The 12410-nt window shown below is 37.0% G+C and overlaps 1 protein-coding gene across 14 annotated transcripts in view; it reads left to right on the forward strand.

The window, feature by feature from the left end:
* The window catches only part of EML5 (EMAP like 5), a 221287-nt gene that overhangs the window by 55830 nt on the left and 153047 nt on the right, over positions 1-12410 (forward strand). The window contains exon 2 of one of the 14 annotated variants that reach the window (XM_031667922.1): positions 2271-2390. The exons of the other annotated variants lie outside the window; for them this stretch is intronic. Within the exon in view, the coding sequence (XP_031523782.1) occupies positions 2371-2390 (20 nt within the window). The 5' untranslated portion in view covers positions 2271-2370. The remainder of the gene's footprint in view (positions 1-2270; positions 2391-12410) is intronic. 14 annotated transcript variants of the gene reach the window in all.

The following is a 12410-nucleotide window of genomic DNA, read 5'->3' on the forward strand; positions in this document are numbered from 1 at the left end:
TGATATAAATAGATGGGTTAAATAAATAAATAGGAGAGAAAAGATAACTTCCTTGTAGTAGAATTCTAATTAATAAATGTTGGAGAAAAGAGGGAAAAAAAAGAATCACATTATGGGCCAGGCGTGATGTCTCACACCTGTAATCCCAGCACTTTGGGAGGCCCAGGCGGGTGGGTCACCTGAGATCAGGAGTTCGAGACTAGCCTGACCAACATGGTGAAACCCCGTATCTACTAAAAATGCAAAAAATTAGCCAGGCCTGGAGGTGGGCACCTGTAATGTCAGCTACTTGGGAGACTGAGGCAGGAGAATCACTTGAACCCAGCCAGTGGAGGTTGCAGTGAGCTGAGATCACGCCATTGCACTCCAGCCTGGGTGACAGAGTGAAACTCTGTCTCAAAAAAAAAAAAAAAAAAAAAAGACAATCACATTACGGAAATATTGTAGTAGTAAACGTTACTGACAGAATCTGCCAATAGATGCTAAAATTAGTGGATGAAAGTTTGAGGAGAGAAATAGCATTTGCATAGTCTCACACTATCTCCCCTAGCATACTTAGTGACTACAAAGAAAAACTTTGTAGTATCTTTACAGTGTCATGTTCTATTTAACCAAGAGATCGAGGTAAACATCATCAGTAATAATACATGTTGACACCCTAAACCTTCTGATATGATATGCAAAGAAGAACGAATGTAATTTTTGTGGTATTTTTGCCCAAAATGCATAATCCCACTTTAATCATGAGAAACCATGACAGATCCAAATTTGGAGACATTCTCTAAAATAACTGGTTAGTACTCTTCAAAAGTTTCCAGGTTATGAAAGGAAAGGAAAGTCTAAGAAAGTATTATAGAGACTGGAAGTTGCTAAGGAGGAATAGCAGTTAAAATGCAGCATGGGATGCTGGATAGGATCTTGGAACAGAAAAGAGACATTAGTGGAAAAAATGGTGAATTTTGAATAAGGTTTTTAGTTTAGCTAATGATATTGTACTCATGTTAATTTCCTTCTTCTTCCCGATTACTATAATATGGTTATGTAAAATGTTTGTATTATAATGAAGTCTGATGACAGATATAAGAAAACTGTACTATTCTGTAACATTTTTATAAGTCTCAAATTAGTCCAAAATAAAACACTTCTTAAATAAATTAAAATATTTTGCTCTTTTAAATATACCATTAAGAAAATTAAAAAGGCAGGCCACAAGCAGACACACATATGCAAAAAAAATACACTTGAGAAAAGAACTGTACCAAGAATATATTAAGAACTCTTACAATGTAACAATATTATGACAAATAACCAATTTAAAAATAGGAAAAATGCTTTTTGTCCAGAGGCAGGCCCAGTTGTGGGAAGTACATGATAGTATGCAGAGGTTAACATCCTAGACTCTTAGCTCCAGTATAATGAAAAGGGACCCCTGGGAGCTGGAGATTATGGGGGAAATTATAGGGGTATGGAGCTCAAGAAGGGCATCTTCATAAGGCTATAGTTGGCTCACTTCTGTGTTGCACATGCAGGAACGGCCTGCGTATCAGAGGCTTTGAGAACTGACCGACAATCATCCAGGTTTCAGATTTGCCCCTGCAGTTTGTGTACATGTGGTAGCACTGCAGAGACTTTAAAACTGAACTAACACTGGAACCCCAGAAGGAGGGCTGGGATATGTGCCTTGAACCTAATTGGATTCCTTGCCTGCTGAAATAAACAAAAATATCAGCATTCTCTGGAAGATTTTAAGAGGATCCAGAATTTATAATATAATATTCAAAATGCTCAGGATATAACTCAAAATTAGCATATAAAAATTACTAAAATCTCAACAGTTTATACAAGAAAAGGCAACAGTTGTCAGCCCCAGGATGACCTAGGTGTTGAATTTATGACAGAATGTAAAGCATTTGTTATAACTGCATGCCATGAAGTAACTATTCTTAAAACAAATAGAATGTTGGAAGTTCTCAGCAAAGAAATAGAAGTTGTAGAAAAATGGAATACTTAGAACTGAAAATATAAAAATATAAATAATTCTCCAGTGGACTCAATTTCTGAGTCTGCATGGTAGCCAGACTGGCCCCAAAGATATCCATACTCTAAATCCTGGAACCTGTGAATTTTTTATGTTAAACATAGCACACATGACTTTGCAGATATAGTTAAGGTAGGGATGGACCTTAAGATATTGAGAGTATCTTGAATTATCTAGATAGTCCCAGTCTAATTATGTGAACCCTTAAAAGCAAATAATTTTCTTTAGCTAGAATGAGAAGACATGCAGCAGAAGTCAGAAAGATTCAAAGCTTGAGAAGAACTCAATGTGCCATTGCTGATTGGAAGATGGAGGTGGTAACATGATGAGGCATGCAGTTGGCCTTGAGGAGGTGAGCAGTTCCTTCTTGACAGCCAGCAGGGGAGTTGAATTCAGCTAATGTTCTGAATGAAGTTGGAAGCTGACTCATCCCCAGAGACTCTAGAAAGTAATTTAATTGTGTTAACACCTTGACTTTTGGCCTTGTGAGACTGTATGCACAGGACTCAGCTGAGTCACACTGTAACCAGATTTCTGCCCTGCAGAACTGGGAGGTAATAAGCTTGTATTGCTTTAAGATGCTAAATTTATGGTAATTTGTCACATTAGCATAGAAAGCTAATATAGTACTGTTGTTACAAACTAGTATGTTACAGTTTTTTTGGATGCCAGCAAAGACATGAAATTCCTAGGTTAGAGACAGAGGACTTTATTATTCATGGCATAGCAAACAGCATGAGCTAGTCACGACAGAATGCACATCCTTTTCAAGTTCTAAAACATTTACCAAAATAGGCTATATATTATAAAACAAACCTTAACAAATTTAAAAGAATTGAAATCATATAGAGTATGTTCTCTGACCATAATGGAATCAAAATAAAAATCAATAACATAGAACAGAAGGGAAAGTAGAAAATATTTTGACCTGGAAGAAAATGAAAATACAACATATCAAAATTTGTGAAATTCAGCCAAAGCAGTGTTTCAAGGGAAATTTGTAGCATTAAATGCATTAAATTTGAAAAGAAGAATAATCTCAGGTCAATAATGTAAGAGTCTGACTTAAGAAAATAGAAATGGAAGAGCAAACTCAAAAGCAAACAGAGTAGGAAATAATGAAGACAAATTAGTGCAAACAGTGAAACAATAGAGAAAAATCAAACCTAAAGCTGGTTCTTTGAAAAGGATCAAATTGATAAATTTCTAGCTAGGCTGACCAAGAATAAAAAGACAAGACAAAAATTACCAGTATCATCAGGATATCACTACTGACCTATAGATTTTAAAAGGAGAATAAGGGATTACTATAAACAACTTAATTTGACAACTGAGATGAAATGAACTATTCCCTTGAAAGATATAAGCTGTCAAACTCACAAGAAGAAATGATTCCAATTCCACACAATTGCTCATAGAAAATAGAAGGGGAGGGAGTACTTCTCAGCTGTGTTTATGAGGCTGGCATTGCTCTAATACAAAATCCAGACAAACATTTGAAGAAAAGGAAACTACAGACAACTGTCCCTCATTAATATAGATGTAAAAATCTCAACAAAATAAGGTAATAAGCAAGTAAAATCCATCAGTAGGATAAATATATCATGACCAGGTAGGGTTCATTCCAGGAATACAAGGCTGGTTCAACATTTGAAAATTAATCAGTGTAATTCACTATATAAATCACTAAAGAAGAAAAACCAGGTACTATCTCAGTAGATACAGGAAAAGTATTTGACAGCATTTAATACTTATTCGTATTTTTAAAAATGCTTAGCAAACTAGGACTAGAAGGCCACTTCTTTAACCCGACTGTAAAACCATCTGTAAAAAACCTACAGCTAAGTTTGTGCCTAATAGTGAGAGACTGAATGTTTTCCTTGTAAAATCAGGAAAAAGACCAGAGTGTCTATTCTTGTCCCTTCTAAGTAAACATCCTGCTATTGAGGATTTTTGCATGGATGTTCATCAGGGATATTGGCCTGAAGTTTTCTTTTTTTGTTTTGTCTCTGCCATGTTTTGGTATAAGGATGATGCTGGCCTCATAAAATGAGTTAGGGAGGATTCCCTCTTTTTCTATTGTTTGGAAGAGTTTTAGAAGGAATGGTACCAGCTCTTCTTTGTATCTTTGGTAGAATTCGGCTGTGAATCCATCTGGTCCTGGGCTTTTTTTGTTTGTTTGTTTGGTAGGCTATTAATTACTGCTCAATTTCAGAACTTGTTATTGGTCTGTTCAGGGTTTCGACTTCTTCCTGGTTTAGTCTTGGGAGGGTGTCTGTGTCCAGGAATTTATCCAGTTCTTCTAGATTTCCTAGTTTATCTGTGTAGAGATGTTTATAGTATTCTTTGACGGTAGTTTGTGTTTCTGTGGGATCAGTGGTGATATCCTCTAAATCATTTTTTATTGTGTCTATTTGATTCTTCTCTATTTTCTTCTATATTAGTCTGGCTAGCAGTCTATCTATTTTGTTATCTTTTCAAAAAAAGCTCCTGGATTCATTGATTTTTTTTTGAAAGGGTTTTAGTCTCTCTCTTTCTCCTTCAGTTCTGCTCTGATCTTAGTTATTTCTTGTCTTCTACTAGCTTTTGAATTTGTTTGCTCTTGTTTCTCTGGTTCTTTTAATTGTGATGTTAGGGTGTCGATTTTAGATCTTTCCCAGTTTCACCTGTGGGCATTTAGTGCTGTTAATTTCTCTCCAAACACTGTTTTAGCTGTGTCCCGGAGAGTCTGGTATGTTGTGTATTTGTTCTCATTGGTTTCAAAGAACTTATTTATTTTTGCCTTAATTTCATTATTTACCCAGTAGTCACTCAGGAGCAGGTTGTTCAGTTTCCGTGTAGTTGTGTGGGTTTGAATGAGTTTCTTAATCCTGAGTTCTAACTTGATTGTACTGTGGTCTGAGAGACTGTTTGTTATGATTTCCATTCTTTTACATTTGCCGAGGAGTGTTTTACTTACAATTATGTAGTCGATTTTTAGAATAAGTGCTATGTGGTGCTGAGAAGAATGTATATTCTGTTGATTTAGGGTGGAGAGTTCTGTCGATATCTGTTAGGTCAGCTTGGTCCAGAGCTGAGTTCAAGTCCTGAATATCCTTGTTAATTTTCTGTCTCATTGATCTAATATTGACAGTGGGGTATTAAAGTCTCCCACGATTATTGTCTGGGAGTCTAAGTCTCTTTGTAATTTTCTTTCTTTTCTTTTTTTTTCTCCCCCGAGACAGCGTTTTGCTCTTGTTGCCTAGCCTGGAGTGCAATGGCGTGATCTCGGCTCACTGCAACCTCTGTCTCCCAGGTTCAAGCGATTCTCCTGCTTCAGCCTCCCGAGTAGCTGGGATAATAGACATGTGCCACCATACCCAACTAATTTTATATTTTTAGTAGAGATGAGGTTTCTCCATGTTGTTCAGGCTGGTCTCGAATTCCCGACCTCAGGTGACCTACCCGCCTCGGCCTCCCAAAGTGCTGGGATTACAGGCGTGAGCCACCACACACGACCTGTCTCTTTGTAAGTTTCTTAGAACTTGCTTTATGAATCTGGGTGCTCGTATATTGGGTGCATATACATTTAGAAACTATCATCAGAGCAAACATATGAAAAAAAGCTCATCACTGGTCATTAGAGAAATGCAAATCAAAACCACGGTGAGATACCATCTCATGCCAGTTAGAATGGCGATCATTAAAAAGTCAGGAAACACTGGATGCTGGAGGAGGTTGTGGAGATATAGGGACACTTTTACACTGATAGGAGTGTAAATTTGTTCAACCATTGTGGAAGCCAGTGTGGTGATTCCTCAAGGATCTAGGACCAGAAATACCATTTGACCCAACGATCCCATTACTGGATATATACCCAAAGGATTATAAATCAATCTACTATAAAGACACATGCACACGTATGTTTATTACAGCACTGTTCACAATAGCAAAGACTTAGAACCAACCCAAATGCCCATCAGTGATAGACTGATTAAAGAAAATGTGGCACATATAAACCATAGAATACTATGCATCCATAAAAAAGGATGAGTTCATGTCCTCTGCAGGGACGTGGATGAAGCTGGAAACCATCATTCTCAGCAAACTAACATAGGAACAGAAAACCAAACACTGCATATTCTCACTCACAAGTGGCAGTTGAACAATGAGAACATATGGGCACAGGGAGAAGAATATCATACACCGGGGCCTGTTGGGGGGTAGGAGGTAAGGGGAGGGATAGCATTAGGAGAAATACCTAATGTAGATGACAGGTTGATGAGTGCAGCAAACCACCAAGGCATATGTATACCTATGCAACAAACCTGCCTTTTCTGCACATGTATCTCAGAAATTAAAGTATAATAATAATAATAAAACAACATCCTGCTAGAAGTTCAAGCCAGTGCAATCAGACAAGAAGTAAAAAGAAAAGGCTTATAGAAAGAAAAGGAAGAAGTAAATTGTCTCTATTCTTAGACAACGTGATTGCCTACATAGAAAATTCCAAATAATTTATTTTTAAAAAACTCACACAAAAATTACTACTCCTAAAACTCAGTGAATTTATCAGGTTCGCAAACCAGGTCAACATACATAAATCAGTTATGTTTCTACTGACTAGCAATGAACAATTGAAAACTGAAATTTTACAGCAATACTGTCTACAAAAGCTCAAAAATATCTGTATAAATTTTACAAAATCTATGCAAGGTCTATGTTATATACTAAAAACTATAAAATGAGACAGAAAACAAAGAATACCTGAAAAATGGAGGGAGGGCATACTATGTTTATGGATTGGAAGACTCAATATAGTTAAGATGTCACTTCTTTTCAAAGTTCTTTACAGATTTAATGCAGTTCTAATCATAATCCCAACAAGATATATAGGATATACAGCTGATTCTAAACCTTATAGGAAAGATGAAGTAATTAGAATAGCCAAAGCAATATGGAAAAAGAACAAAGGTAGAAGATCCACAGTATTTAATTTTAAGGCTTATTATCAAGCTATACTCATGAAGGCAGTGTGGTATTGGTGAAAGTATAGATACATAGGTTAATGGTGTAAAATATAGGGTACAATTTGTGGAAAAGTAATATGGATATGGTCAATTGAGTTTTGACAAAAGTGCCTGGGGAATTCAAAGGAGAAAAGACAGTCTTTTCAATACATGGTGCTGAAAAGTTAGGAATCTTACATAAAGACAGCAAAAGAAAAAAAAAAAAAAAAAACCTAAAAAACAAACAAAAAGCCTGTAACATACATTGCATTTTATACAAAAATAGATTGTAGCTTTAAATGTAAGACAAACTATAAAAGTTTTAGAAAATATCAGAGGAAATCTTTATTACCTTTGGTTAAGCAAAAGCATGGTCCATAAAACAAAAATCAATGAACTAGACTTCAGAAAAATTAAAAAATGTTTGCTCTGTGAGAGAAACAGAGAATGCAAAGAAAAGCTACAGTCTGGGAGAAAATATTTGCAAGTCCCATGTTGGACAAAGGGACTTATATTGAGAATATATGAAGTACTTTGAAAACTCAAAAATTTAAAGACAACCTAATGAAAATGGCTAGAAGACTTGAACAGATCATTGTAAGACCAGTTAGTCCATGTGAATGGTCATCAGAAATTCAAATTAAAAACACTGGCAACACCAAATATTAGTGGGAATGTTAAGCAACTGGAACTTTCTTACATTGCTGGTGGGAGTGTAACATGGTACAACTACTATGGAAAACTGACAGTTTCTTATAAATCTAAACATACACCCACCGTATCCTTTTTCTCTAACTTTGAGTACCTCTGTTCTATTGTATGTAGATTTTGTAGTTAAACTGTGAGGACCTGCATAGTTTTTCTCCCCAGACTTTTTTTTTTTTTTTTTTTTTAAAGAGATAATGACTTGCCCTGTCACTCAGACTGGAATACAGTGGCATGATCACAGCTCACTGCAGCCTTGAACTTCTGGGCTCAGGTGATCTTCATGCCTCAGCCTTCTGAGTAACTGGGACTACAGGCATGTACCATTGCACCTGGCTAGTTGTTTTATTTTTTTGTAGAGGTGGGGTCTGGCTATGTTGCCCAGGCTGGTCTCGAACTCCTGGCCTCAAGCGATCCTCCTGCGTCAGCTTCCCAAAGCACTGGGTTTACAGGCACAAGCCACCACACTCAGCCTTCCCCCCCCCCCCCCCCCCCCCCCAGTTTTCAAGCTTGGGGAAATTTCCCTCACCTTACTTATAGTAAATATATGCCCTTTTTGAAGGTGAGAAAACAAGATGAAGATAAAGAATTTGCTGAGAAGCCTGTGAAGAGCAGAGACAGAATTTTGAACCCATGTCTGTCTAACCTCAAAGGTTTTCTTTGCATAAATCCTTATACTTAAAATATGTATGCAGACGGTAATGTCAGTATTTTTTCACTTTTTAAAAACTGAGATGATTCACAAAATATAAAATTTATACTTTAAGTGCACAATTAAGTGATTTTTAGTATAGTCACAAAGTTCTGCAACTATCACTTCTATCTAATTTCCGAAATTTATCACCCCTAAAAAATTCCCAAGCTCATTAGCAGTCCTTATCCATTCCCCTCTCCTTCCAGCACCTGGCAATCACTAATCTACTTTCTTTAAGGATTTGCATGTTCTGGACATTTCATAATGGATTAATATGAGATGTGGCCCTTATATATCTGTTTTCCTTCACTAAGCATAATGTTTTCAAGGTTCATCCATGTTGTAGCATGTATCAGTGCTTTATTCCTGTTGTCATTTTTATTGTATGGATACCACATTTTACTTATTCATGATTCAGTCAAACATTTGGATTGTTTCTACTTTTTGGCCATTTGTGAATAATGCTGCTGTGAACATTTGTGTACAAGTTTTGTGTGGACATATGTTTTCATTCCTTTTGGGAATACAGCTAGGAGTAGAATTGCTGAATCATATGGTAACTTTGTTTGACCTTTTGAATAGCTACCAAGCGGTTTTCCAAATAGGCTGCATCATTTTACAATCCCATAATCAATGTTTAAGGGTTACACTTTTTCCACATCCTTGCCAATACTTCATATTTTCTGTCTTTTAAAATGTAGAAGTGGGCCAGGCGCAGTGGCTCATACCTGTAATTCCAGCATTTTGGGAGGCCAAGGCAGGTGGATCATCTGAGGTCAGGAGTTCGAGACTGTCCTGGTCCACATTGTGAAACCTCATCTTTATTAAAAATACAGAGAAGTTAGCTGGGTGTGGTGGTGCATGCCTGTAATCCCAGCTACTTGAGAGGCTGAGGCAGGAGACTTGCTTGAACCTGGGAGGCAGAAGTTGCAGTAAGCCAAAATTGTGTCATTGCACTTCAGCCTGGGCAATGAGAGCGAAACTCTGTCTCAAAATGTATATACATATACACACATATATATGTGTATATATATGTATATTTATAGAAGTGGACTGGGAGCAGTGGCTCATACATGTAATGCCAACATTTTGAGAGCCTGAGGTGGGAGGATCTCTGAAGTCCAATAGTTTGAGACCAGTCTGGGCAACATAGGGAGACCCCATCTCTACAAAAAAAAAAAAAAAATTATCCAGATGTGGTTGCACCCACCTGTAGTCTCAGCCACGTGAGAAGCCCAAAGCAGGAGGATGAGTCTTGAGTCTGGGAGGTCGAGGCTGCAGTGAGTGGTGATCGTGTCACTGTACTCCAGCCTGGGTGACAAAGTGAGACCCTGTCTCAAATAAATAAATAGAAAGGAGAGAAAGAGAAAGAAAGGAAGAAAGCAAGAAAAGGAAGGAAGGAAAGAGGGAAAGAAAGAGAAAGAACAAAGAAATGGTATATTATTGTCATTTTGATTTGCTTTTCCCTACTGACTATTGATGTTAAGCATCTTTTTATATGCCTTTTGTGTATCTTCCTTGGGGGAATGTCTGTTAAAATCCTTTATCTATTTGAAAAATTTGATTATTTGTAGTTTTATTGTTGATTTGTAGGAATTCTTTATATATTCTTAATACAAGTCCCTTATCAGATATGTGCTCTGCAAATATTTTCTCCCATTCTCTGGGTTGCGTTACTGTGTTCTTGATGGTTGTCCTTTGAAGCATAAAAGTTTTTAATTTTGATTCAGTCCATTTTATCTGCTTTTTCTTTTGTCACTAATGCTTTGTGTTATATCTGAGAAACCACTGCTTCATTCACGATCAGTAAGATTTATGCCTATATTTTCTTCCAAGAGTTTTAACAATTATTTTAGCCTCTGATCCATTTTGAGTTGACATTTGTATATGGTTTGAGGTATGGGTCAAAATTTATTTTTTTGTGTATAGATATATATTCAGGTGTCCCAGTACTCTTTGTTGAAATGACCATTTTCTCCCCCATTGAGTTGTCTTGGCACCACCCTTGTTGAAATCAATTGACCACAAATGTATGGGTTTACTTCTGGACTCTCAAGTCTGTTTCATTGATCTGCATATCCTCATGCCAGTACCACACTGTCTTGATTACTGTAGTTTTGTAGTAAGTTTGTAAGTTTCAAAATTGGAAAGTGAGTCTTCCAACTTTGTTCTTGTTTTTCAGGATAGTTTTGGTTATTCTGAGTCTTTCTGAATTTTAGAATCAGCTTGTCAGTTTCTTCAAGAAAGACAACTAGTATTTTGACAAGGATTGTGTTGACTCTGTAGATCAATTTGAGAAGTATTGCCATCTTACAAATATTACATTCCTCTAAGCCCAGAAATGAGATGTCTTTCCATTTATTTAGATCTTTTAAAATGTCCTTCAGTGGGTTTTTGTAGTTTTCAGTGTACAAATCTTGTACTTTGTTTAATTTATTCCTAAATGTTTTATTCCTCTTGATGCTACTGTAAGTAGGATTATTTTCTTTAATTTTTTTATTGTTCTTTGCTAGTGTATAGAAATACAATAGATTTTTTATGTTGATCATATATCCTGCAACCTTGCTGAATTCATATTAGCTCTTCATTTTTTGGTTGTTTCTTTGTGGATTCCTTAGGATTTTCTGTATATATGATCATGTCATTTGCCAGTAGAGATCTTTACTTTTACTTTTTGTTCCTTTTCCTGGCCTATTTTTCTTGGCTAGAATATCTAATACCAAGTTAAATGAGTGGCAAGAACTGATATCGTTGTTTTTTCCCTTTACTTAGTGGGATAGCTTTCAAGGTTTCATCACTAAATATGTTATTAGCTTTGGGTTTATGTAGATGTCCTTTGTCAGTTTGAGGAAGTTTCCTTCAGTTTCTAGTTATATGTTTTTATGAAGGGATTGGATTTTGTCAAATAATTTTTCTGTGTCTATTGAGATAAACATATATGGGAGTTTTTTTGACCTTTATTCTGTTAATATGCCATATTTGTTGATTTCATATGTTGAACCAACCTGGTATTCCCACTTATCTTCTCTCCCATTGATTACCCCTTTAGTATTCCCTGACTTGTTGAATACCACCCCAAACCATTCAAATACCCAAGCCAGAAACCCAAGAGTCATCTTAGCCCCCTCTCTTCCCCTTGTCCCCTGCATCCAGTCTGTTAATTTTGTCGTCTTTATTTACTTTAGAGACAGAATCTGGCCCAGAAGCCCAGGCTGGAATGCAGTGGTGCAGTCATAGCTCATTGCAGCCTTGAACTTCCGGGTTCAAGCGATCTTCTCACCTCAGTCTCCCAAGTAGCTGGGAATAGAGGTGTGTGCTGCTATGTCTGGCTCATTTAAAAAATTTTTTTTTGTAGAGACAATGGCTTAATGTGTTTCCCAGGGTGATCTTGAACTCCTGGCCTCAAGTGATCCTCCAGCCTGGGCCTCTCAAAGCACTGGTATTATAGGCATGAGCCATTACACCCAGCCTTGATTCTATTTTAATATCCTCCTAATTTTCCCCTTTTAGTTGATTCTCCACCCTGATGCCATGAGTGATTTTCTTTTTCATCTCAAGGGCAAATGTGATATTCTAAATTGACATATAGAAAAAAATTATCAAATAGAATTTATATTTTCCCCGCCTTCTGCTGATGTACATAAGCTATTACCAACTGCTAGGTCTTTGTCTTGTTTCTAGAGACTCATAGATTATTTTCTGCGAATTATGGGTGACTTTTCTGTTTCTTAAATGGAATTTATAATTTAAGAATTAGTGTTGGGCCGGGCGCGGTGGCTCAAGCCTGTAATCCCAGCACTTTGGGAGGCCGAAATGGGCGGATCACGAGGTCAGGAGATCAAGACCATCCTGGCTAACACGGTGAAACCCCGTCTCTACTAAAAAATACAAAAAACTAGCCGGGCGAGGTGGTGGGCGCCTGTAGTCCCAGCTACTCGGGAGGCTGAGGCAGGAGAATGGCGTAAACCCGGGAGGTGGAGCTTGC

Source organism: Papio anubis, chromosome 7 (genome assembly GCF_008728515.1).
Source record: "Papio anubis isolate 15944 chromosome 7, Panubis1.0, whole genome shotgun sequence".
In the NCBI taxonomy this organism is placed as follows: Eukaryota; Metazoa; Chordata; class Mammalia; order Primates; family Cercopithecidae; genus Papio; species Papio anubis.